Consider the following 26,725-nt stretch of genomic DNA (forward strand, 5'->3'; position numbering starts at 1 on the left):
GACATGTAAAGTTTTATGAAACGTAAAACATAACAACTGCACTAGACAGAAAACAAGATAATTTGAAAAAAATGTACATTTCATGATTAACCTCTTGAAACAATTCAATCATATTGATTTTAATATTCAAATTTTTAAGATTATAATCCAATTTTAATGGATTAAAATCAATTGTTTCGTAATTTTAAAGATACTGACCATAATTTTAAAGTATAATCGATTATGATCCATGGGCGTTCGGTGCGGGCTCGCTTCAAATCAACCGAATTATGGAAAATATTGTAGCGAGAGCGCCACCTTGAGATCACAACAAAACAACGATTCATGCCTACAATCCTCGAGGAAACTTTTCAAAACTATTCCAAATGAAAAAACTCCATGTACATATTCATTGAATCAATTCTGGAAAAAAAATCAAAAAACAAATTTTGGACAATATCAACCAAAAAACAATTGGGCAAATTTGAGTCGCACGAAACAAAAACGACCATTTAGCCAGCCTCAAATAAATTTGGAACGATTTTGTTGTGCAAAACAATACGCTCTAAGAATTATTATTAAAATCTTGAAAAATGCGCATAAAGTAGCCCAGAGCATAGCCAAATTGGCAATTTTCAAACCCCAAAATTTTGCAAAAAAGGATTGGAGGTATTTTTTTTAACTTGATTTCAGGGAGTCGATATCTTCAATGGTTAATAATTTTTTTTTAAAGCTGTGGTTTCGATCGCAGAAAATTGACTGAACAAAAAAATCAAGCCAAGCCTTAAAATTCCGTTTTATTCGAAAGTCGGAACAAAATTAGACCAAAAAGCTAGCGTCAGTTTCATTTAGAGCACTTGCAGTGCGGAACAATTAACCACGCATATTTTTTTTTGTGTAACATTTCATTATCCAAACTTTTAAGAAACTTTTTAGCTGCACTCCCGTACGAAGCACTCATGGATTCTTATTGATTGTAATGGATTCCCGAGACAAAAATTATTCCATTATAATCCATTAAAGGTGTAAGTTTCAGACCACGAAATCGATTAAATTGCCATTAAAATCGATTAACTTTGAAATAAAGTAGTCCATTATCATCCATATTAATCGATTATAATCCATTGTTTTTTGCAAGTATATTGAACAATTTCGACAAGATAGTTAATCAAAATTGCTTTTTTTTTCAATTAAAAATCCATTGTAGTCCATTATAATCAATTCTAATCTATTTCATTAGAACTGAATTTGATTGACTTTGCAGAAGTATTGCAAAATTTGCAAAAAAAATTGCAAAATGTATGTCATGTCTTTTACCTAATGCCATGTCTCAAATTCACTCCAACAAGTTTTCTAACTCCTGTACAACTAAAGAAGGGAGGTAAATGGGAGGACTGGGGGAGAGGGTGTCAATCACTAACCCCCTCACCTAAAATCTACCAATAAATAATCCCCCCATGTTCAGCCATAAGGGGGGCGATTGGCCCGTGTGGTAAAAAAAATGGGGGGTGGGGTAAACGGGGCGGCGGTAAACGGGGGTGGAGGGGGTAAAGTAAAGGGAGGAGGAGTGTAAACTGATAACTGAAAAAAAACAGAGATAAAAAGTATATAATTTTTACTGTGACATGTAAAGTTTTATGAAACGTAAAACATAACAACTGCACTAGACAGAAAACAAGATAATTTGAAAAAAATGTACATTTCATGAATAACCTCTTGAAACAATCCAATCATATTGATTTTAATATTTAAATTTTTAAGATTATAATCCATTTTTAATGGATTAAAATCAATTGTTTCGTAATTTTAAAGATACTGACTATAATTTTAAAGTATAATCGATTATGATCCATGGGCGTTTGGTGCGGGCTCGCTTCAAATCAACCGAATTATGGAAAATATTGTAGCGAGAGCGCCACCTTGAGATCACAACAAAACAACGATTCATGCCTACAGTCCTCGAGGAAACTTTTCAAAACTATTCCAAATGAAAAAACTCCATGTACATATTCATCGAATCAATTCTGGAAAAAAAATCAAAAAATAAATTTTGGACAATATCAACCAAAAATCAATTGGGCAAATTGGAGTCGCACGAAACAAAAACGACCATTTAGCCAAGCCTCAAATGAATTTGGAACGATTTTGTTGTGCATAACAAATCGCCATGCAAAAACAATACGCTCTAAGAATTATTATTAAAATCTTGAAAAATGCGCATAAAGTAGCCCAGAGCATAGCCAAATTGGCAATTTTCAAACCCCAAAATTTTGCAAAAAAGGATTGGAGGTATTTTTTTTGAACTTGATTTCAGGGAGTCGATATCTTCAATGGTTAATAATTTTTTTTTAAAGCTGTGGTTTCGATCGCAGAAAATTGACTGAACAAAAAAATCAAGCCAAGCCTTAAAATTCCGTTTTATTCGAAAGTCGGAACAAAATTAGACCAAAAAGCTAGCGTCAGTTTCATTTAGAGCACTTGCAGTGCGGAACAATTAACCACGCATATTTTTTTTTGTGTAACATTTCATCATCCAAACTTTTAAGAAACTTTTTAGCTGCACTCCCGTACGAAGCACTCATGGATTCTTATTGATTGTAATGGATTCCCGAGACAAAAATTATTCCATTATAATCCATTAAAGGTGTAAGTTTCAGACCACGAAATCGATTAAATTGCCATTAAAATCGATTAACTTTGAAATAAAGTAGTCCATTATCATCCATATCAATCGATTATAATCCATTGTTTTTTGCAAGTATATTGAACAATTTCGACAAGATAGTTAATCAAAATTGCTTTTTTTTCAAATAAAAATCCATTGTAGTCCATTATAATCAATTCTAATCTATTTCATTAGAACTGAATTTGATTGACTTTGCAGAAGTATTGCAAAATTTGCAAAAAAAATTGCAAAATGTATGTCATGTCTTTTACCTAATGCCATGTCTCAAATTCACTCCAACAAGTTTTCTACCTCCTGTACAACTAAAGAAGGGAGGTAAATGGGAGGACTGGGGGAGAGGGTGTCAATCACTAACCCCCTCACCTAAAATCTACCAATAAATAATCCCCCCATGTTCAGCCATAAGGGGGGCGATTGGCCCGTGTGGTACAAAAAATGGGGGGTGGGGTAAACGGGGCGGCGGTAAACGGGGGTGGAGGGGGTAAAGTAAAGGGAGGAGGAGTGTAAACTGATAACTGAAAAAAACAGAGATAAAAAGTATATAATTTTTACTGTGACATGTAAAGTTTTATGAAACGTAAAACATAACAACTGCACTAGACAGAAAACAAGATAATTTGAAAAAAATGTACATTTCATGAATAACCTCTTGAAACAATCCAATCATATTGATTTTAATATTTAAATTTTTAAGATTATAATCCATTTTTAATGGATTAAAATCAATTGTTTCGTAATTTTAAAGATACTGACCATAATTTTAAAGTATAATCGATTATGATCCATGGGCGTTTGGTGCGGGCTCGCTTCAAATCAACCGAATTATGGAAAATATTGTAGCGAGAGCGCCACCTTGAGATCACAACAAAACAACGATTCATGCCTACAGTCCTCGAGGAAACTTTTCAAAACTATTCCAAATGAAAAAACTCCATGTACATATTCATCGAATCAATTCTGGAAAAAAAATCAAAAAATAAATTTTGGACAATATCAACCAAAAATCAATTGGGCAAATTGGAGTCGCACGAAACAAAAACGACCATTTAGCCAAGCCTCAAATGAATTTGGAACGATTTTGTTGTGCATAACAAATCGCCATGCAAAAACAATACGCTCTAAGAATTATTATTAAAATCTTGAAAAATGCGCATAAAGTAGCCCAGAGCATAGCCAAATTGGCAATTTTCAAACCCCAAAATTTTGCAAAAAAGGATTGGAGGTATTTTTTTTGAACTTGATTTCAGGGAGTCGATATCTTCAATGGTTAATAATTTTTTTTTAAAGCTGTGGTTTCGATCGCAGAAAATTGACTGAACAAAAAAATTAAGCCAAGCCTTAAAATTCCGTTTTATTCGAAAGTCGGAACAAAATTAGACCAAAAAGCTAGCGTCAGTTTCATTTAGAGCACTTGCAGTGCGGAACAATTAACCACGCATATTTTTTTTTGTGTAACATTTCATCATCCAAACTTTTAAGAAACTTTTTAGTTGCACTCCCGTACGAAGCACTCATAGATTCTTATTGATTGTAATGGATTCCCGAGACAAAAATTATTCCATTATAATCCATTGAAGGTGTAAGTTTCAGACCACGAAATCGATTAAATTGCCATTAAAATCGATTAACTTTGAAATAAAGTAGTCCATTATCATTCATATTAATCGATTATAATCCATTGTTTTTTGCAAGTATATTGAACAATTTCGACAAGATAGTTAATCAAAATTGCTTTTTTTTTCAAATAAAAATCCATTGTAGTCCATTATAATCAATTCTAATCTATTTCATTAGAACTGAATTTGATTGACTTTGCAGAAGTATTGCAAAATTTGCAAAAAAAATTGCAAAATGTATGTCATGTCTTTTACCTAATGCCATGTCTCAAATTCACTCCAACAAATTTTCTACCTCCTGTACAACTAAAGAAGGGAGGTAAATGGGAGGACTGGGGGGGAGGGTGTCAATCACTAACCCCCTCACCTAAAATCTACAAATAAATAATCCCCCCAAGTTCAGCCACAAGGAGGCGATTGGCCCGTGTGGTAAAAACTGGGGGGGGGGTGGGGTTGGGGTAAACGGTGGCGGCGGTAAACGGGGGTGGAGGGGGTAAAGTAAAGGGAGGAGGGGTGTAAACTGATAACTAAAAAAAACAGAGATAAAAAGTATATAATTTTTATTGTGACATGTAAAGTTTTATGAAACGTAAAACATAACAACTGCACTGGATAGAAAACAAGATAATTTGAAAAAAATGTACATTTCATGAATAACCTCTTGAAAAAATCCAATCATATTGATTTTAATATTTAAATTTTTAAGATTATAATCCATTTTTAATGGATTAAAATCAATTGTTTCGTAATTTTAAAGATACTGACCATAATTTTAAAGTATAATCGATTATGATCCATGGGCGCTCGGTGCGGGCTCGCTTCAAATCAACCGAATTATGGAAAATATTGTAGCGAGAGCGCCACCTTGAGATCACAACAAAACAACGATTCATGCCTACAGTCCTCAAAGAAACTTTTCAAAACTATTCCAAATGAAAACCCTCCATGTACATATTCATCGAGTCAATTCTGGAAAAAACCAAAAAAAAACAAATTTTGGACAATATCAACCAAAAAACAATTGGGCAATTTTGAGTCGCACGAAACAAAAAACGACCATTTAGCCAGCCTCAAATAAATTTGGAACGATTTTGTTGTGCATAACAACTAGCCATGCAAAAACAATACGCTCTAAGAATTATTATTAAAATCTTGAAAAATGCGCATAAAGTAGCCCAGAGCATAGCCAAATTGGCAATTTTCAAACCCCAAAATTTTGCAAAAAAGGATTGGAGGTATTTTTTTTTAACTTGATTTCAGGGAGTCGATATCTTCAATGGTTAACAATTTTTTTTGTTTTGTTTAAAGCTGTGGTTTCGATCGCAGAAAATTGACTGAACAATAAAATCACGCCAAGCCTTAAAATTCCGTTTTATTCGAAAGTCGGAACAAAATTAGACCAAAAAGCTAGCGTCAGTTTCATTTAGAGCACTTGCAGTGCGGAACAATTAACCAAGCATATTTTTTTTTGTGTAACATTTCATCATCCAAACTTTTCAGAAACTTTTTAGCTGCACTCCCGTACGGAGCACTCATGGATTCTTATCGATTGTAATGGTTTCCCGAGACAAAAATTATTCCATTATAATCCATTAAACATGTAAGTTTCAGACCACGAAATCGATTAAATTGCCATTAAAATCGATTAACTTTGATATCATCCATATTAATCGATTATAATCCATTGTTTTTTGCAAGTATATTGAACAATTTCGACAAGATAGTTCATCAAAATTGCTTTTTTTTCAAATAAAAATCCATTATAGTCCATTATAATCAATTCTAATCTATGTCATTTTTAGAACTGAATTTGATTGATTTTGCAGAAGTATTGCAAAATTTGCGGAAAAATTGCAAAATGTATGTCATGTCTTTTACTTAATGCCATGTCTCAAATTCACTCCAACAAGTTTTCTACCTCCTGTACCACTAAAGAAGGGAGGTAAATGGGAGGACTGGGGGGGAGGGTGTCAATCACTAACCCCCTCACCTAAAATATACAAATAAATAATCCCCCCATGTTCAGCCACAAGGGGGCGATTGGCCCGTGTGGTAAAAACTGGGGGGTGGGGTAAACGGGGGCGGCGGTAAACGGGGGTGGAGGGGGTTAAATAAAGGAAGGAGGGGTGTAAACTGATAACTGAAAAAAAAACAGAGATAAAGAGTATATAATTTTTATTGTGACATGTAAAGTTTTATGAAACGTAATACATAACAATCGCACTGGACAGAAAACAAGATAATATGAAAAAAAAACGTAAATTTCATGAATTACCTCTTAAAAAAATCCAATCATATTGATTTTAATATTTAAATTTTTAAGATTATAATCCGTTTTTAATGGATTAAAATCGATTGTTTCGTAATTTTAAAGATACTGACCATAATTTTAAAGTATAATCGATTATGATCCATGGGCGCTTGGTGCGGGCTCGCTTCAAATTAACCGAATTATGGAAAAAATTGTAGCGAGAGTGCTACCTTAAGATCACAACAAAACAACGATTCATGCCTACAGTCCTCAAAGAAACTTTTCAAAACTATTCCAATTGAAAAAACTCCATGTACATATTCATCGAATAAATTCTGGAAAAAAAAATCAAAAAGTAAATTTTGGACAATATCAACCAAAAATTAATTGGGCAAATTTGAGTCGCACGAAACAAAAACGACCATTTAGCCAGCCTCAATTAAATTTGAAACGATTTTGTTGTGCATAACAACTCGCCATGCAAAAACAATATGCTCTAAGAATTATTTTTAAAATCTTGAAAAATGCGCATAAAGTAGCCCAGAGCATAGCCAAATTGGCAATTTTCAAACCCCAAACTTTTGCAAAAAAAGCTTGGAGGTAATTTGCTTGAACTTGATTTCAGGGAGTCGATATCTTCAATGGTTAATAATTTTTTTTGTTTTGTTTAAAGCGGTGGTTTCGATCGCAGAAAATTGACTGAACAATAAAAACACGCCAAGCCTTAAAATTCCGTTTTATTCGAAAGTCGGAACAAAATTAGACCAAAAAGCTAGCGTCAGTTTCATTTAGAGCACTTGCAGTGCGGAACAATTAACAACGCATATTTTTTTTGTGTAACATTTCATCATCCAAACTTTTAAGAAACTTTTTAGCTGCACTCCCGTACGGAGCACTCATGGATTCTTATCGATTGTAATGGATTCCCGAGACAAAATTATTCCATTATAACCCATTAAAGGTGTAAGTTTCACACCACGAAATTGATTAAATTGCCATTAAAATCGATTAAATTTGAAATTAAGTAGTCCATTATCATCCATTATAATCGATTATAATCCATTGTTTTTTGCATGTAAATTGAACAATTTCGACAAGATAGTTAATCAAAATTGCTTTTTTTTTCAAATAAAAATCCATTATAGTCCATTATAATTAATGCTAATCTATTTCATTAGAACTGAATTTGATTGATTTTGCAGAAGTATTGTAAAATTTGCAAAATGTATGTCATGTTTTTTACTTAATGCCATGTCTCAATTTCACTCCAACAAGTTTATTACCTCCTGTACAACTAAAGAAGGGAGGTAAATGGGAGGAATGGGGGGGAGGGTGTCAATCACTAACCCCCTCACCTAAAATCTACCAATAAATAATCCCCCCATGTTCAGCCATAAGGGGGCGATTGGCCCGTGTGGTAAAAACTGGGGGGGGGGGGGGGGGGGAGTGGGGTAAACGGGGGCGGCGGGAAACGGGGGTGGAGGGGGTAAAGTAACGGGAGGAGGGGTGTAAACTGATAACTAAAAAAAAAACAGAGATAAAAAGTATATAATTTTTTTTGTGACATGTAAAGTTTTATGAAACGTAAAACATAACAACTGCACTGGACAGAAAACAAGATAATTTGAAAAAAAATGTAAATTTCATGAATAACCTCTTGAAAAAATCCAATCATATTGATTTTAATATATAAATTTTTAAGATTATAATCCATTTTTAATGGATCAAAATCGATTGTTTCGTAATTTTAAAGATACTGACAATAATTTTAAAGTATAATCGATTATGATCCATGGGCGCTCGGTGCGGGCTCGCTTCAAATCAACCGAATTATGGAAAATATTGTAGCGAGAGCGCCACCTTGAGATTACAACAAAACAACGATTCATGCCTACAGTCCTCAAAGAAACTTTTCAAAACTATTCCTAATGAAAAAACTCCATGTACATTTTTATCATATAAATTCTGGAAAAAAAAATCAAAAAATAAATTTTGGACAATATCAACCAAAAATCAATTGTGCAATTTTGAGTCGCACGAAACAAAAACGACCATTTAGCCAGCCTCAAATAAATTTGGAACAATTTTGTTGTGCATAACAACTCGCCGTGCAAAAACAATACGCTCTAAGAATTATTATTGAAATCTTTAAAAAAAATGCGCATAAAGTAGCCCAGAGCATAGCCAAATTGGCAATTTTCAAACCCCAAAATTTTGCAAAAAAAGATTGGAGGTAATTTTTTTGAACTTGATTTCAGGGAGTCGATATCTTCAATGGGTAATAATTTTTTTTTGTTTTGTTAAAAGATGTTGTTTCGATCGCAGAAAATTGACTGAACAATAAAATCACGCCAAGCTTTAAAATTCCGCTTTATTCGAAAGTCGGAACAAAATTAGATCAAAATGCTAGCGTCAGTTTCAATTAGAGCACTTGCAGTGCGGAACATTTAACCACGCATATTTTTTTGTGTAACATTTCATCATCCAAACTTTCAAGAAACTTTTTAGCTGCACTCCCGTACGGAGCACTCATGGTTTCTTATCGATTGTAATGGATTCTCGAGACAAAAATTATTCCATTATAATCTAATAAAGGTGTAAGTTTCAGACCACGAAATCGATTAAATTGCCATTAAAATCGATTAACTTTGAAATAAAGTAGTCCATTATCATCCATTATAATCGATTATAATCCATTGTTTTTTGCAAGTATATTGAACAATTTCGACAAGATAGTTAAACAAAATTGCTTTTTTTTCAAATAAAAATGCATTATAGTCCATTTGATCAATTCTAATCTATTTCATTTTTAGAACTGAATTTGATTGATTTTGCAGAAGTATTGCAAAATTTGCGAAAAAATTGCAAAATGTATGCCATGTCTTTTACTTAATGCCATGTCTCAAATTCACTCCAACAAGTTTTCTATCTCCTGTACAACTAAAGAAGGGAGATAAATGGGGGGACTGGGGGGGAGGCTGTCAATCACCAACCCCCTCACCCAAAATCTACCATTAAACAAAACCCCCCTGATCACAAATAAGGGGGCGATTGGCACGTGTGGTAAAAACTGGGGGGGGGGGGGAGGGGTGGGGTAAACGGGGGGGGGGGGAGGGTAAAGTAAAGGGAGGAGGGGTGTAAACTGATAAGAACTGAAAAAAAACAGAGACAAAAAGTATATAATTTTTATTTTGACATGTAAAGTTTTATGAAACGTAATACATAACAACTGCACTGGACAGAAAACGAGATAATTTGAAAAAAATGTAAATTTCATGAATAACCTCTTGAAAAAATTCATTCTTATTGATTTAAATGTTTAAATTTTTAAGACTATAATCCATTTTTAATGAATTATAATCGATTGTTTTGTAATTTTAAAGATACTGACCATATTTTTACAGTATAATCGATTATGATCCATGGGCGCTCGGTGCGGTCTCGCATCAAATCAACCGTATTATGGAAAATATTGAAGTGAGAGCGCCACCTTGAGATCACAACAAAACGAGGACTGATGCCAAAGAGTCCTCAAACAAACTTTTCAAAACTGTTCCAAATAAAACAAAACTCCAAGTAAATATTCATAGAAGCGGTCTTAGGGGAGCTGACATTTTTGCTATAGCCGGTAAGTATTTATGATGGCTGTGAATTGAGCCCATAGATGATTTCAACTTAGTAACTGTTTTAGGGGCCGCTAAAATATCGATCGGCGACGGCAGAGGCTTAGCTCCCGTTTCTGCTATACGATGGCCGAGCCATTCGCATTCTCGCTTTGCGAACTCGCACTTAGGTAGTTTTAGCGAGATGTTTTCGCGATTCAATTTTCGAAGGATCTTTTCAACTAAGGATATGTGTTCCACCTCAGTTCCCTTGGTTGTAACCAAAATATCATCAATCCATTACCCATTGGAACTCTGCTGGCATCGACGTTAGCCCGAAAAAATCAGTTCGAAATCGGTACGTTCCTGTCGACCGTCCGCCCACCAATGAGAAATTAGAACGTACACTTGTTTCTTTACTGAGTGGTAGTTGTCCATACGCGTACGTTAAATCCATCGTGGTAAAGTACACCTCCCCTTGTTTTTTCTTGGAAATAAGTTGTCCTATTGCATCTACAAGTTCTTCTATGTTGGGCATTTGGTACTTGTTTTTATGCAATTGTTTATTTAGTTCTCGAGATTCCAACGCTAATTTCACGAACCCGTCTTTTTTTACGGTGATGACAATCGGAGAATCAACATATCGATCCGAACGTTCCTTCAATTTTTCTATGTGTCCCTGGGCTAGTAGCTTATCGATCTCTTTGTCCACTTTTTCTTGGAGCGTTACCGGCACTCTCCGGCCCTTTTGCTGCACCGGTACGAGATTTCTGAAAAACTCCGCTTGGACCTTGTAATTTCTAATTTTTCCGATCCTAGTAAAAAGTTTTGGGAATAGCTTACTAAAATAATGTTGCCAGGGGTCCATTTGCTCGTCCTCCGGTTCTTCAGCTTGCTCCTTCTCACATGTACTGTTTTCCATCCCTTGGATATTCATCACTGCTCCCCTTGTATCTGCTTGCATCAACTGTAGTCCGAATTTCCCCATCAGGTCACGTCCCGCGATTGAGGGTCTGGTCCCTCCGATGACTCTAACTTCCGCTCTCGTCTTCCAGCCGTTTGATGCTAACTCAACCTCCATTCTCCCCAAGATTTTGATCCGATTGTTGCTGTAGTCCCGAATTTCGTTATTTTCCATGTCGTCTTGTTTCAAGTTGATTCCCGTTCTTCCCACTGTTTTTTTCAAGTCGTCAAGTGTTAGTATGGATATCGCCGATCCGCTGTCGATCCAGATGTTCATTGGGTGTCCATTAATGTAAATTTTAAGTTTAGGCCCGGCAACTTTCAATAGTGTCTCTTTTTTACGTTTAATCGCCATAACCATATAGTCATCTGAACTCTCCGATGACCAGCTGTAGTGTTCTCTCTTGACGAAACCTACTAAATTTGCAGCATTCTGTGACCCAACATCATCCGAGTGAGTATCCTTTTTGTCGAAGGGTTCGTCCCTTTGGATTAGTCCAACTGGTTGTCCCCCACGTGACAGCCGTTTTCCCCGACAAGTCTTCGCAAAATGCCCGACCTTTTTGCAGAAATTGCATGTGACGGCTCTTGCTGGGCATCGTTGTCGGTGTTCTGGAGTGAAATTCGGCTGGTCACAGTTGTAATATCTACGTTCTTGCGTTTGGCCTCCTCCCCGATTCTGGTATTGTCCCCGTCCCCTTGTATTCCTCGTCCCCTGGATCCACGAATATTACTGATTGGTTCCGCCTTGATCTGTAGAGAACCCCCTGGGGTTGTGTAGGCCGTTTCCGTGGAACCTGGCGCACTTTCCTTGTAAGTCTTTGCGTATTTGTCGCCTCCGTAGTGCTTCCGTATTTGTCGCCTCCTTGTAAGTCTTTGCGTATTTGTCGAGATCTGTAGTGCTTGCTCCGGGGTTTTCGTTTCCCGGTACAGCTCGTTTTGCGCGTCCCTATTCCGCATATTAAATGTAAATGTGTCTCTCTCCATTTTCCGCTCTTGGGTACCCAGGTTGCATCTCGCCGCCATTCCGCTGAGCTCTGCGTAGAACGATTCTAAACTCTCTCTCTCTTTTTGCTTCCTGGGCAACATTTGGTACATCTCATAAGTTTCATTTCGCTGTTTCTGGAAAAGAGCTACACATGTATCCAAGAATCTCGGGTATCGTATTTCTTCCATATTCAAGTGTGGATGCTGGTTATGTAAGGCCCGCTGTCCCTCGTGTCCTAGACATAGATACAGATTTGATATGAGCGTGCGTTTACCTTCTTCCCTCGGTTTTCCACCAACATCCCCCATACCGGTAATCTGCGCTTCGGTCATCGTTGACGGAAAGTAGTATTCAGACGAAACTAATCCGTGTTTCGCCACCATTGCCCAATGGAATCGCTGTTTCCAATGCTCCCATTATAATTGTGGTTCCGCCTGTTTCGGAAGCCAGAGTGCCACAATTCCAAGGGGGTTTTTCCCCCTCCATCCGCTGGCTGTGCCATAACAAGGGATAGTTAAAACGATACGGTTGAAGATTGAATTCAACTTGTTTCTAGTTCGCATAAATAAGACTCTGAACTAGAGGTCAACACATAGCAGACTAGACAGACCTAGACTGATTGACAGGCAGGAACCAAATGCACCTTTAGTCATAATATGAGAACTCTCACATGACACATATGCTCTAACATAACACAGCACTGAACAACGTATTGTTGTACGCATGGCTAGATCCTTGCATACACAAGAAAATTAAAAAGGCAAAAAAAACTGTTGTATTTTAATCCGAAAACGGCAAAGAAAAATTATGAACGAAAACCAGCGCATTGAAAAAATTTAAACTGATTTTCATCTGAAACGTAAATTTTTACAAGGAACCTGTTAACTAATTTCTTCTTTTAAACTGATTCTCTTTGGTTGATTTTTTACTTACAAATGCTAATTTTCAGCTTAACCCCAAGTTTTAAGTTTTTGAGAAATATTTTTTATCAGCATCTTTAAAAATAGGTCACTCCAGGCTGGCTTTAAGAAATAACAAAAATGTAAGCGTTATCTATAAATGTATGATTTAAAAGTACAACCAATGTTTTATTTAAAAACAAAGCTAAATACTGAGACTTAATTTTGATCTTTAAGTTAATGCACTACACATTTCTTTGCACTTAATTTGTCAAACGAAATGTCTGTCAAATCAAGTACTTTTCGATCACTCCATCAGTAATCACTTTTATTGATCTATAGCTATCAATTTTTTTTGAAATTGATGCTCGTTTTGCACTGTTTTGTTATTCAAGAACACATTACTACATCTATTTGGTACCAACAATCAGGATATATTATGCTTTGGAAATGAGCCCAAAAGTTTACATCAAAAACCGAATCAAATAAAATTATTTAAAAACAGTACAAACCCAATATTTTTGAAAATGGAAATAATATTTTTCCTGTTCTAATAAAGTATCAACAAAACTGCTCGTATCAGGGCAAAGCCCTGAATGTTCCGACTGCGTTTTAAGGTTTATGGAGCAGTAATAACATAAAAAAATTTAAAGAATTAAAACAAAATCAAAAGAAAATTTTTTTCTAAATTTTGAAATTTTTAAAAGAAAATCATCCCCCCACACGCCATACAAAGTACAAAAGGATAGATTTCGTTCCTTGCAACAAACCAATTATGGCACAGAAGCTTCTTTTAACCAATTTAGAACAAATTCTAAGACGGATTAACTCTCCGCTTACGCGTTAGTAGCGCGAAATATATCGCGCGTTAATTGTCCCAAATTGGCCAAAATGGCAATCTTTAAACCCCCGTAACTCTACGAAAAAGGATCACAGGTGAAATATTTTTTCAAATTTGAGCTCAGGACAACAATACCTTCCGAATGATATTTAAAAAAATCTGTCAAAAACGGCTAGTTAAAACCTCAAAAATTGTCTGAAGAAAAAAAAACCCACCCCGAGCACAAATATTCCGTTACTTTCGTATCGAAAATCGGAACAAAAAAGATAGGAACATTGGCTAATAGAGAAGTTTCATTATAATCAAGTTTTCCTAAGAACTTTGGCCTAGAATATTGGGTAGCATTTTTTCGATGCTTTCGTGGAGCCTTGTGTTACCAATTGTTCCGACTTCGAAACGCCACAAGCCACTTTCGAAACGCTGTGATTCGAGCTGCGATAAAACATTTCTCCAATTTTTCAGTGACGATTTTTTTCTTAGACTATTTTGAGTGGCGATATTGATCGATTAGCAATTCAGACAAGACTGCTCGTATCAGGGCGAAGACCTGAATGTTCCGACTGCCCATTAAGGTTTATGGAGCAGTAATATCATTAAAAATTAAAAGTAATAAAAACAAAATGAAATTTTTTTCTTCAAAAATTTGAAATTTTTTAAATAAAAATCATCCCCCCACACGCCATATAAAGTAAAAAAAAGGATAGATTTCGCTACTTGTAACAAATCAATTATGGAAAATAAGCTTCGTTAAACCAATTTGGAACGATTTCTTAGACTTCCTTTCTTTCTTACCACTTTCTCAAAATGGCTCATGCTGTGCATTAATAACAATTGAATAGGTCATGTAGACTCGGAGTGAAGCCATGATATAATGTAAGATATCAATTCAGTCACGAAAAGACCATTTGGTGGCCGAAAAATTTTCTCCGTATCTTTTGAAATTGTTTAATAGAAAACTAAGTTTCAAAAGATCTTGAATTCGAACATTTTCTATTTTGAACAGCTTATAGACAAGCCTATATTGATGGAGGAAAGTTGTCAATTCAAATGATTGAGGAGGTTTATCAGTTTAAGAAATTCTTTAAAATAAAATACAACATAATCATTTTCTTTCAAGGTAATTAGAGAAATGACCATTTAGGAACAAACAATTTTTTTTCAATTAGTCAAAGAATTTTTAAAAAAGAGAAAATCTCAAGCATCATTTTAGCTGAGACCTAAATTTTTGATTAATATGTGTTTTCGAATCAATTATAACTCAATTTGCAAAATAATTAGTTACATAACATTCACAACTTTACTGAAGGCCTAATAAAAAGCAACAGCGTCTCTGTATTACTCTGAGGAACTCTTATGTGAGATTAATAACAAATTGATCTAAATTTTAATTCAGGTTCTCAGAACGTCTGTTTTGTTCTCATAGTTACTGAGCTGCTGAGTCTTGCTCTAACATAACACAACACTGAACAACGTATTTTTTGTACGCATGGCTAGATCCTTGCATACACAAGAAAATTAAAAAGGCAAAAATAAACTTGTTATATTTTAATCCGAAAACGGCAAAGAAAAATTAGGAACGAAAACCAGCGCATTGAAAAAATTTAAATTGATTTTCATCTGAAACGTAAATTTTCACAAGGAACCTGTTAACTAATTTCTTCTTTTAAACTGATTCTCTTTGGTTGACTTTTTACTTACAAATGCTAATTTTCAGCTTAACCCCAAGTTTTAAGTTTTTGAGAAATATTTTTTATCAGCATCTTTAAAAATAGATTACTCCAGGCTGGCTTTAAGAAATGTTAGATTTAAATATAACAAAAATGTAAGCGTTATCTATAAATGTATGAAAAATGTTTTATTTAGAAACAAAGCTAAATACTGAGACTAAATTTTGATCTTTAAGTTGAGTTGGGACTGATAGTCTAACTCATAGAGTAATTTCAGATAAGGTACACCGTCTGCTCGTCACGCTATCTTATTTTCGGCCGGATAGATTCGTGCAACTTCTTAGTCTAATACCAATCTTAATCTTACTCTTATATCTCTTAGTCTCATTAGATCTAGATTATACTGGTTTGTTACGAGTTGGTCTCTTGGAAAAGGCAACTAAGCTGTAAGTTAAATTCAGAATGCTCTGGTGCTGAAACTACAAGTAGTTTCAGCCTTTACAAATAAGTCGTTAGTTAGATGGAGTATGATTGGTTAGTATTCAATATTTTATAGGGATAAAATATCTAATTTATAACCAATACGTAATTTATATCACGTTCCAAAGTTAATCCACTACACATTTCTTTGCACTTAATTTGTCAAACGAAATGTATGTCAAATCAAATACTTTTCGATCACTCCATCAGTAATCACTTTTATTGATCTATAGCTATCAAAATTTTTTGAAATTGCTGTACGTTTTGAACTGTTTTGTTGTTCAAGAACACATTACGACACCTATTTGGTACCAACAATCAGGATATATTATGCTTTGGAAATGAGCCCAAAAATTTATATCAAGAACCGAATCAAACAAAATTATTTAAAAACAGTACAAACCCAATATTTTTGAAAATTGAAATCAATATTTTTCCTGTGCTAATAAAGTATCAATAAATATTGTTTGCTGTAGTTGAGATATATAAAAAACCAAATTGCGGGAAAAATTTAAAATGTTCACAAAACATTTTATTCTAAAAGTTTTCTAGACTATTACATTTAAGTGAGCTTATCAGCTGAGTACCTATGAGTTATTGATAGAGAAAAAACTCCAAACTAAAGCCCCTAAACGGCAACTGGTTCTTATGAAATTATAAGCACCGCAAACCGAAGTGTTCTATTAAGCTTCTAACAAAATTTGAAAAGTTGAAAAAAAGTTTTTGCGGCCAGATAAAAAGTTGCTACCGAATCAGCGAAAAATGTATAATTTTCAAACCAGCGTATTGTTTTGTTAGTAGTTTAGTATGAGCTATTTAAAAATTTTTAAGGCAGTTAGCTGATTCAAGATAATCAAAAACAAAATTTTCTTTCTAAATCACCATTAAAAATTTTGTTTATAGAACTTCACCTGAATAAAGATTTTATCAAAAAATTTCCCAAATGATTCAGAAAGATCGGAATTTAAGTAAGATTAAATTATTTTACTAGGTCAAAAAAACAAAGAAAAATTGAACAAACAGGTCATAAACTGATCATGAAAATGGAGAACTTTTTATTCCGATCACTGAAAAGGGAGAAGAACTAAGGTATTAAGATGTGTTATAGATTTTTATGTTACCCAACCAATTTAACTGACGCTTATTTGACTTCAGCAGAACTGGCCCAAAGTTTTACTTGTTCGAAGTTTTGCGCCGAGGGGAGGGGGGGGGGGGGGGTGGGGTTGAACTGAAGTTTTGCTTTACTGAGTGTAAGTTCTATTGACATGCGAATTAGACAAACCCTGTTCGAGTCCTCTCCTTGCTCTATTTGGCGTTACGTCGATAAAAAAATGAACTCACTGTACACTTTCAAAGTTTTCAATTCAAAATAGTTTAAACTCAAATTTTAGCAAAAGCACCAGGTTGTTCACAAAAATTACAATAAACAGACACTGAATATTGTGCAGTATTACAAATAAAGTAAGTACAAACATGCTAACCGAATTTCACAGTATTCTGGTTTTTGAGAACTATTTTTAAAAAATTTTCCGTGAAAAAGTTAGACGACAAAATTAAAAAACGATGAACATTTTTTTTCTGAAATTATTTTTAGTTCTTCACGATCTAAACAAACAATGATTGGAATATCTTTTTTGGCACAAAAATGTTAACTTATATCAACAAAAAGACTAGCTAATTAAATATTTTAGGTCATTTGAACTGAAATTGCGAAAAGAAATCAGAGACCTAAAACACAAAATCAAAGGAAGCGGTCAAGATGACTCCAATGATTCTTAATTATTTAAATTAATCATCGCTATAAGTTATAGTCTTCCTCGTCCGGTGGCTGATAATGTGACTGTGCCCTGTGGTCATCTGGGTGGAGAATCCAGTCGAAGCTGTACCCGACTAGATGGAAAAAGTTGAGACTCTTGGGACAGAGAGTGGAGAGGGTGGCCTCGAAGGACTTCTTGGATGGCAGAGTGTACTTTGGATCCTCCGAGTTGGCGTTGCTTTTTACATGATGCACATCTCTACAACAGAGAGTTAAAGATAGGAACATTGGCTAATAGAGAAGTTTTATTATAATCATTTTGGCCTAAAATATTGGGTAGCCTTTTTTCGATGCTTTTTAAATAAACGGATGTCGAAAAACATTCTAAACGTCAAAAGATTTTCATGCAAAAGTAGTTCGCGGAGTCTTGTGTTACCAATTGTTCCGACTTCGAAACGCCACAAGCCACTTTCGAAACGCTGTGATTCGAGCTGCGATAAAACATTTCTCCAATTTTTCCAGTGACGATTTTTTTCTTAGACTATTTTGAGTGGCGATATTGATCGATTAGCAATTCAGATAAAGAAATTAAAAAACCTTGCTATTGCTAGCTAATTTTAAAATTTGAAATTTGCAAACTCTGTACAACCCTTCCCTCATTAGGAAAACTCCTCAGTAATAAGGCAGCCGACTATACTCATTGAAAAAATTCGCAAACACTCGCAAAACAAAACCAATCATCAAAAAAGCTCTGAATTCTGATTAAAAGACACAAAACCTGGAAAAAGACACATAGCCTTTTGAACAAACAAGTTTAAAAAGCACCTACTTTATTACTGGAAAATCAAAAGTTTTTTTGTTCCGACTTTCGATACAAAAGTAACGGAATAATTGTGCTCGGGGTGGGTTTTTTTTCTTCAGACAAATTTCGACTTTTTAACTAGCCATTTTTGACGGAATTTTTTTTTATCTTTCAAAAGGTATTGTTGTCCTGAGCTTAAATTTGAAAAGATATTTCACCTGTGATCATTTTTCGTAAAGTTATGAGGGTTTAGAGATTGCCCTTTTGACCAATTTGGGACAATTAACGCGCGATATTATTCGCGCTATTAACGCGTAAGCGGAGGTTTAATCCGTCTTATAAATCGATCCAAATTGGTTGAACGAAGCTTATTTGTCATAATTGATTTGATACAAGGAACGAAAACTATCTTTTTGTACTTAATATGGCGTGTGGGGGGATGATTTTTATAAAAAAAATTCAAATACGAAAGTAACGGAATATTTGTGCTCGGGGTGGGTTTTTTTTTCTTCAGACCAATTTCGACTTTTTAACTAGACATTTTTGACGGAATTTTTTTAATATCATTCGAAAGGTATTGTTGTCCTGAGCTTAAATTTGAAACGATATTTCACCTGTGATCATTTTTCGTAAAGTTATGAGGGTTTAAAAATTACCATTTTGGCTAATTTGGGACAATTAACGCGCGATATATTTCGCGCTATTAACGCGTGAGCGGAGATTTAATCCGTCTTAGAAATCGTTCCAAATTGGTTGAAAGAAGCTTATTTGCCATAATTGATTTGTTACAAGGAGCGAAATCTATTCTTTTGTAGTTTAAATGGCGTGTGGGGGGATGATTTTCATGGAAAAATATTTCAAATTTTAGAATTTTTTTTTTTCATTTTTTAAACATTTTATTTGTTAATGATATTTATGTTATTACTGCTCCATAAATTTTAAAAGGCACTCGGAACATTCAGGGCTTCGCCCTGATACGACTAGTCTTGTTTTATTTCATTTAATTTTTTTAAATGTTATTACTGCTGCTCCATAAACCTTAAAAGGCAGTCGGAACATTCAGGGCTTCGCGCTGATACGAGCAGTCTTGTTTCATTTTAAAATTAAGAAAATTATCGGAACTTTAACACAGTGTTTTATTGAATTTCCTGTTGCTTTTAAGAAAAAAGTGATTGAATAAAAAATAAATTGACGGTTCAGTCTTTCATCTAAAGTCGTAAAATTAAGTCTGAAAACCGGAAACGTGGCGAACAATTTTTTATCGACAATGACATTTTTAAGAATCCAAATCACACTCAAAAAAGATCACACTTTAACCCCTATAAGCTTTGTTTGAGGTGGTCATAATAAGTCGAAAAAACCAACCTAGGCCATAGTTTCTTCCAGCCAGTCGGAACCATAGCTGATTGATTTTGTTAAATTACTTGTGGATATTTACGAGAGCTCAAAAATTTTGATTCAGAAACTTGAAACAAGAAGTTTTGCGATCATTACACATTACTTCTCGTGGAGCCCATAAATTTAAACCAGGAAATTAATTAAGCACCCTTCCGCCCCGAAAGATCAAAAATGCTAATATAAAACTGGTCAACTATTGAGACTTTGATATGAAAACGTTTAGAAAAACACAACCGCCAGACAGCTGGAAAAGTTTTAATAAACTAAGGTTAGACAGAGATTCAATCACTAATTTTGTTTGAACTTAACTCAACTTTTGAATTTCAGAGAAAAGATTAAAATAACCGTAAATTATTTCAAATTCAAGAGACTTGTCTGATTGACGTTTTATTTTTAAAAACTAATCCATTTTGTTAAAATACGATCAATTTTCTTTTCCACTGGGATTGCAAAAAGTCATTTTTCACTCTAAAAATGACAGGCAGTTTTTTTTCCTTCATTTAATTTCTGTTATTGGAAAGGCGAAAGAGTAATAAGAATTTCGCGTTGAAATGATTCTGAAAAACGAGCTACCGCAGAAATCAAGAATCAAACAGATAAAATAAACAAATTGGCAGGAAGAAATTAAGTCTTTTTTTAAAAAAAATTGCATACGACAAAGTCTATAAAAATTGGACTCTAGATCTCTGAGGGATATCTTTCATCAATAGTAGAGGGAAATTTTGCCGAGAAAAAATGTCACTCAACTAAAAACTGAGCGACTTACTTCACTAAAACTATGACCACTAAATGTTTAAAAATTCAACTGAAGAAAAAACATATTACGAGAAGCTTTTTCAACTGAAGAAAAAAGTTTCTCGTAATATTTTAAAGCTTTTTTTGTTTCTCGTGGGGGTCCTTCGTTTTTCTCTCACCTGTTGGGCACGTTGTAGTGGTTCTGCACCTGAGTCATGATATGCTGCACAAACTTCTCCTCCATAAGAAACTCACTCTGCACAATCAGGACATTCTGGGGTGGCACCAACTGCAGAAAGTTACCCAAGATGGTCCTGTAGTCGGACAGAGTCAAGCTACGAAGTGGCAGTGTCTGTCGGTCCTTGTTCGACATCGCCCTCGTCTTGCCCGAGCCCCGAATGAGGTGGTCGTTGTGGTCTGAGATTGCCCTGAGGAGTGGATCTCTCACTAGCATCACGAACTTGGCATCCGGATCCGAACACATTATCTTCCTCGCGCTCATTGGCTAAACAAAGCAAAAGTTTTCAATGTTGGCTGAAAATTTTGTTTAAGTTTTTGGCACGATTCTTTAACCTAGTCGACAAGAACTGAAGTATAAGTTTTTTTCAGGTTAAACTGGTGTTTATTTTCTATTATGTCACCATAACCTAACTTATGCTATTATAACCGCAGTAAAAAAAATATGGCGTCACCCCATCGATAATCTGAGAAACTAAACAAAAAGTATTTTGCGTGTACTTTTCAGTAAATAATTCCTATACACAAAAGTAAGTAATCAGCAAGACAATCATGCTAACCGTGCAAGAAAATATTGAACTACTGCTGTAGAAGTCTGACTCTCAAGGGTCTAAAACTTCAGTTCAGAGCAGGAAAGAAAGTCTGAATGTCAATTTGATGAAACTTTTATTATACGGTTCAGAAAAAAAGTTTTTAAGAATCTACAGATGGGTCTGAAAAGGTTTTCCACAACTGACAATAATTCGATATAAATTTTATGCTAGGCGCTGACTAAAGAATGGGTTTCTCAAAAATCCATCAAATACTTATGATATGCAGTTGGACTATTAGCGGCATAACACCGGGTTTTCAGACAACACTAGCCAAGTAATTTTACGTGCCTGCTGATGATAGTCTGAAAAACTTTAGGAGTTAGATAAAAATCCAAATTTGAAAATAAAAACAATGGAAGAAGCCCAATCTGTGTCTCAATTCAAGAAAATTAATTATTTGTATGGTGTAAGAATCTGCGTGCAGATGCCATTCAAGTAAAAAAATTAACATAGTGGTTGTATTTTACAAGCGTAGCACCGCTTCAATTACTGGAAGCTAAATCCCGAACTAAAAATTGCTATTCAGCGTTCATTGAAAAATTTCAGAACATGAGACTTGTTGAAATACTACAGCTAGAAAAATTCAAAAACTGAGGATCGTGGATGCTATCTACCACAACAATCAGTCTTCAGGAAAATTCGCCTGCTACAAAACTTCAAATATCTGCTGCAACTTCTGCTAAAATCTACCAAAATTTCTTCTGGACAATCTTCTTCAGCATTTCAGCAGTTTTGAGTCCACGATGCGACTGAGATATTGAAGTTAGTCAAAATGCCCAGGATAATTGGTTTGATCTCACTCGGACATTTCCTAAATTACGAAAACGGCAGACACAGCGACCTATAAAAACTAGTTCGTTCAATCACAGAAGTTCCGCTTCATATCTATGGGGATGCTTTTGAAAAAGCACACGCAGCAGCAATATACGCTAGAATAACAGTTGTCAACAACAAAGCCGCTGCGTATCCACTGACGTCAAAAACACAAGTGACTCCTATCAAAGCTATTTCAGTTCCCAAGCATCAATTTTGTGGTACCAGCTGTGAGTGATCGAAACAGCCTCCTCACATTTTAATTTTCGGAAAACTTTTAAAAGCAGCTGTCAAATGTATTTGAAATTAATTTTTAAAAATAATCGACACAAAAATCTCAGCTACGAGGATTTGATTCCAAGACCGAACCAAATTGATGCTGTTTCAACTTCCTGCCCAGAAGACGACAACAGCACTGAAGCAAAAGCTCTCGACCTGCGATATCTGGATCACATTCCTGCAATGAAAACTACATCAAAAAGACCTTGTACAGTTCTAAGTCCACTTAGCGAAGACGAGAGCGTTACAAAACTGCCACTTCCTCTGCTGTAACTTACTGTCACTTCCTCTGCAAAAGTGGACACCAATAATCCCAAAAGAACTGAAGGGCTACTAAAAGATATGGGGAAAGAAAAATCGGTTATGCTGGAAACGTTTGCGGACAGAATCAAATAAGAGCCTTGGGAGTCAGTTGGAAGCCAAACAAACCTATAATTTGAACTGCTCTATCCTAATTCAGGTACTCACAAATAGACTTGGCTGTCAACTATCTTGAAACTACTCAATCCAACGGGTTGGCTAGCTCCGTTTTTCAATAATTTCAAGCGCCTCATTCAACAATTTTGGGTCAATGATGCGACTGAGATATTGAAGTTAGTCAAAATGCCCAGGATAATTGGTTTGATCTCACTCGGACATTTCCTAAATTACGAAAACTGCAAAAACGAGTTCGAAAACTGCAAAAACAACCTATAAAAACAAGTTCGTTCAATCAAAGAAGTTCCGCTTCATATCTATGGGGATGCTTCTGAAAAAGCACACGCAGCAGCAATATACGCTAGAATAACAGTTGTCAACAACAAAGCCGCTGCGTATCAACTGACGTCAAAAACACAAGTGACTCCTGTAAAAACTATTTCAGTTCCCAAGCATCAATTTTGCGGTGCCAGCTTAGCTTCCAAGCTTCTAAAAGCAGTTCAAGAAAATTCAGGAAAAAATGAACCCCGCATAATCTTTCAAGAATGTTTTGAGCCTAATCGCTTGCACAGTTTAAGAACGCGGAAAGCCTGAGTCGCAAATCATGGTTCACAATTGCAAGTCAATTCACCTGGCAGTGTATGGAAACATGCCCCTACTACATCAATCATGTCGGCTTAGCTTCTAGCGGTGAATTAGCTGTTATGTTGAGATCATCTTCATTGTAAATTGGAAATCTATTGGAAATCTAGAAAAAAGATCCAATTAACAGCCATCTCCCGCTGAATTACCGCAAAGTCGAACATGCAACAAAAAATAACAAAGCAAGCAAGTTTATTAAATTTGCTCTAATCATACTCATGGAAAACAGTCTTTGAAAGTAATTTAAACCTAAAAAACTAAATTTTGTGGACTCGCACAACTCACACTGCTTGCTGTAGTTTTTTTAACGGTTGAAATAAAAGACAAGTAATCCGAAAAAAAACACCCAAAAAATCATTTCAGTCAGAAAATAGGATCATTGCCAAGATGTAATCTACTTTGTTTGGAACCAAAAATAAATCAATCTTGAACAAAAGCAGCTCGCTACAAAAAATTAGTTAAATAGTACAACTAAGCTCTTTAAAAGAACGCCTTCTACGACCCAGATTAAAATTGAGTAAGAGTTCGCGGTAGAAATTCATAATCAGATTATGCACTTGACAAAAAATTCCCGTCTCGATGAGATCAGAGTTAGTCCTACTCGTCATTGGACAATATTATGAAGATATTCTTCATGGTAGGGCTATTTGGTACTCAACTCTATGCGCGAGGAAATCGAGATAATCGGAGATCGAGAACTTGTCCGACCGTTCGTCATAACGATATAACCTGTATAAAAAGCGTGCAATTCAAGTTGAAAAATAAAATCCGCGAACCGTGTAACCAATCTGGAATAGACTTTTCACGTCTTTTCGAAGTAAGCAAATTTAAAGCTGTTTTTGTTTGTCTCAGACCATTCATTTTGTGGTAGTTTCTCGCCAGACAAAATAGACGTGTATTCACATCTCGCGGCGGTTCACAGCAAACCATGTAAAGTTGGCGAGAACAGAAAGAGATAACGTCACTAATTTCACAGGAGCTCTAGCTCTTAATGATGTTATCAAAACCAAAAAGTTGTTGACAAAATTGAAACAGGCAATCAATTTTTGACATTCAAGAAAGTGAGTGATCGAAACAGCCTCCTCACGTTTTAAAACTTTTAAAAGCAGCCGTGAAATGTATTTGTACTTAATTTTTAAAAATAATCGACAAAAAAATCTCAGCTACGAGGATTTTATTTCAAGACCGAACCAAATTGATGCTGTTTCAACTTCCTGCCCAGAAGGCGACAACAGCACTGAAGCAAAAGTTCCCGACCTGCGATATCTGGATCACATTGCTGCAATGAAAACTACATCAAAAAGACCTTCTACAGTTCTAAGTCCACTTAGTGAAGACGAGAGCGTTACAAAACTGCTAAATTTAATAAGCTCAGCAGTAAAAAAAAGCAATCAGCAAGGCAGTTCTTACTATAGTAGTGCAAGTGATAGTTAAAATGCAATCAGCGATTTCAGAAGTTGTCAGAAGTACCGTGAATGAGCTGAAAGACGAAGTTTATGCTAAAATGGTGCAAGATCTTGAATTCAGCGAAAGCAAAAATGACCTGATGACAAAGTGTCAGGAGAAAAGCTGGAAACATATATCAGAAGGTGTGACATCAAAACTTTTGGGATAAAACAGGATAGTAAAGCCAATGAGCACGGAAAGACAATCAATGAGAAATCAGAGGAAACTTTACGAAAGGTGCTAAATCTCTCAAAAACAGTTGTCTGCATAGATTAAAAATATATCTCCATTGCAAACCGCCTACCAACTAGAAGTGGAGCAATTAAACCTATAACTGTTAAGTTTGCACGAAGGGTTGCAAAAATTGAACTCAAACGGAAAAAGAGAGAACTAGCGAAGTCAATGGACACGAAAGAAATTAATATACTTGAAGACCTGAGCCCAGCAATTATACTATCTCTTAAGGTCTACTCTCGATAACCTATGTCTAACTGAAACATGGCTTATAGGAAGTGGCATAAGTGAAACCTGCTTAATGAGTTTTTGTAAATAAATCTATACAAATAGTGAAGCTCTCATAGTGGCGGTGTCATGATACAAACAAGAAGTACTTGCTTTTTGGTGAAACAGTTCAAATTCCATTTGAAGAAGATATACTAGCTGAAATATCGGAAATTTAAGTCAAGTTTTCGGTTCGTGTTGCATACATTAAACCTAAAACAACCAAAATGTCATTCGTAGAAAAACTGGATCAATTCTTAGTTGAGAAAAAAATTTTAAGTAGGCCTCTCATTGTGTGTGGCGATTTCAATATAGATACCATGCAGAACCGGCTTGTTCAGAATTATATAAACATAACAACTTCAAATGGTTCTGATATCATTTCAAACCAAGCAACTCGCGTTATCGAAAATACGCAAACTTGTCTTGATCATTTCAAATATCAAAAAAAGCCTTTCCTTGTTTCAAAGCTACTCAATTTTGAAAAAAAAAAAGATCTGACCATTATCCGATAACTTTAGAATGGGACATTAAACATAAAAGTTTCAAGGATGAAACTCCTTTTCGGGATAAATGGTTTCTAAGGTCACTGCAAAAGGTATCTAATTTTTTGGAAAAATTGGATGGTACTTTCGAAAACAACAAAATAAAATCTTTTGATACTCAGGACCCAGCTGATGCTTTTGAAAAATTTTAGAGTTTTTTTGTTGATGTTCTGGATAATTTTGATCCTTTTAAGTGGTCGAAAAATCAATTAAGAATGCGTCCAACAATCTACGAAGTAAGAGAAATGGCGCGCACAAAAAATTAATTGCAGTCAAAACCAAGCAAGAAATTTTTCGGGATAAATTCGAAAGTTTAAGAGTGCAATTCGAAAAAGAAGTGAAGCAACCCAAAAAAATTTTATTGGAACAAATTCAAAAATTGTATTGGAGACTCAAGAAAAACTTATAAAATTCTAAATGATATTAGTGGGAAAAACCTTAAAACTAAAAAAATTCCCCCAATGCAATCGTGCCCTAATCTTTGCGATAATCTGTTGGACCTATATCTCTTTTAATTGTTTGTAGTAAAATTTAATAAATTTTTCAAATCTATAGGGGAAACACTCAAAAACGACCCTCCTACAATTGA

The 26,725-nt window shown here is 35.0% G+C and overlaps 2 protein-coding genes across 2 annotated transcripts in view; both read right to left on the minus strand.

Moving 5' to 3' along the window:
• LOC134842856 (ethanolamine kinase 2-like) overlaps positions 1–25,014 on the minus strand; it is a 262,324-nt gene extending 237,310 nt beyond the window's left edge. The window contains exon 1 of the mRNA XM_063859359.1: positions 25,005–25,014. The gene's annotated coding sequence lies outside the window, so the exon portion shown is untranslated. The remainder of the gene's footprint in view (positions 1–25,004) is intronic.
• Positions 17,513–26,725, minus strand: part of LOC134842854 (uncharacterized) — a 29,450-nt gene continuing 20,237 nt past the window's right edge. The window contains exons 5-6 of the mRNA XM_063859355.1: positions 20,843–21,168; positions 17,513–17,987 (exon numbers count right to left, since the gene is read on the minus strand). Of these exons, the coding sequence (XP_063715425.1) occupies positions 17,771–17,987; positions 20,843–21,168 (543 nt within the window). The 3' untranslated portion in view covers positions 17,513–17,770. The remainder of the gene's footprint in view (positions 17,988–20,842; positions 21,169–26,725) is intronic.

The sequence above is a fragment of the Symsagittifera roscoffensis genome, chromosome 3, assembly GCF_963678635.1.
Source record: "Symsagittifera roscoffensis chromosome 3, txSymRosc1.1, whole genome shotgun sequence".
Classification (NCBI taxonomy): domain Eukaryota; kingdom Metazoa; phylum Xenacoelomorpha; order Acoela; family Convolutidae; genus Symsagittifera; species Symsagittifera roscoffensis.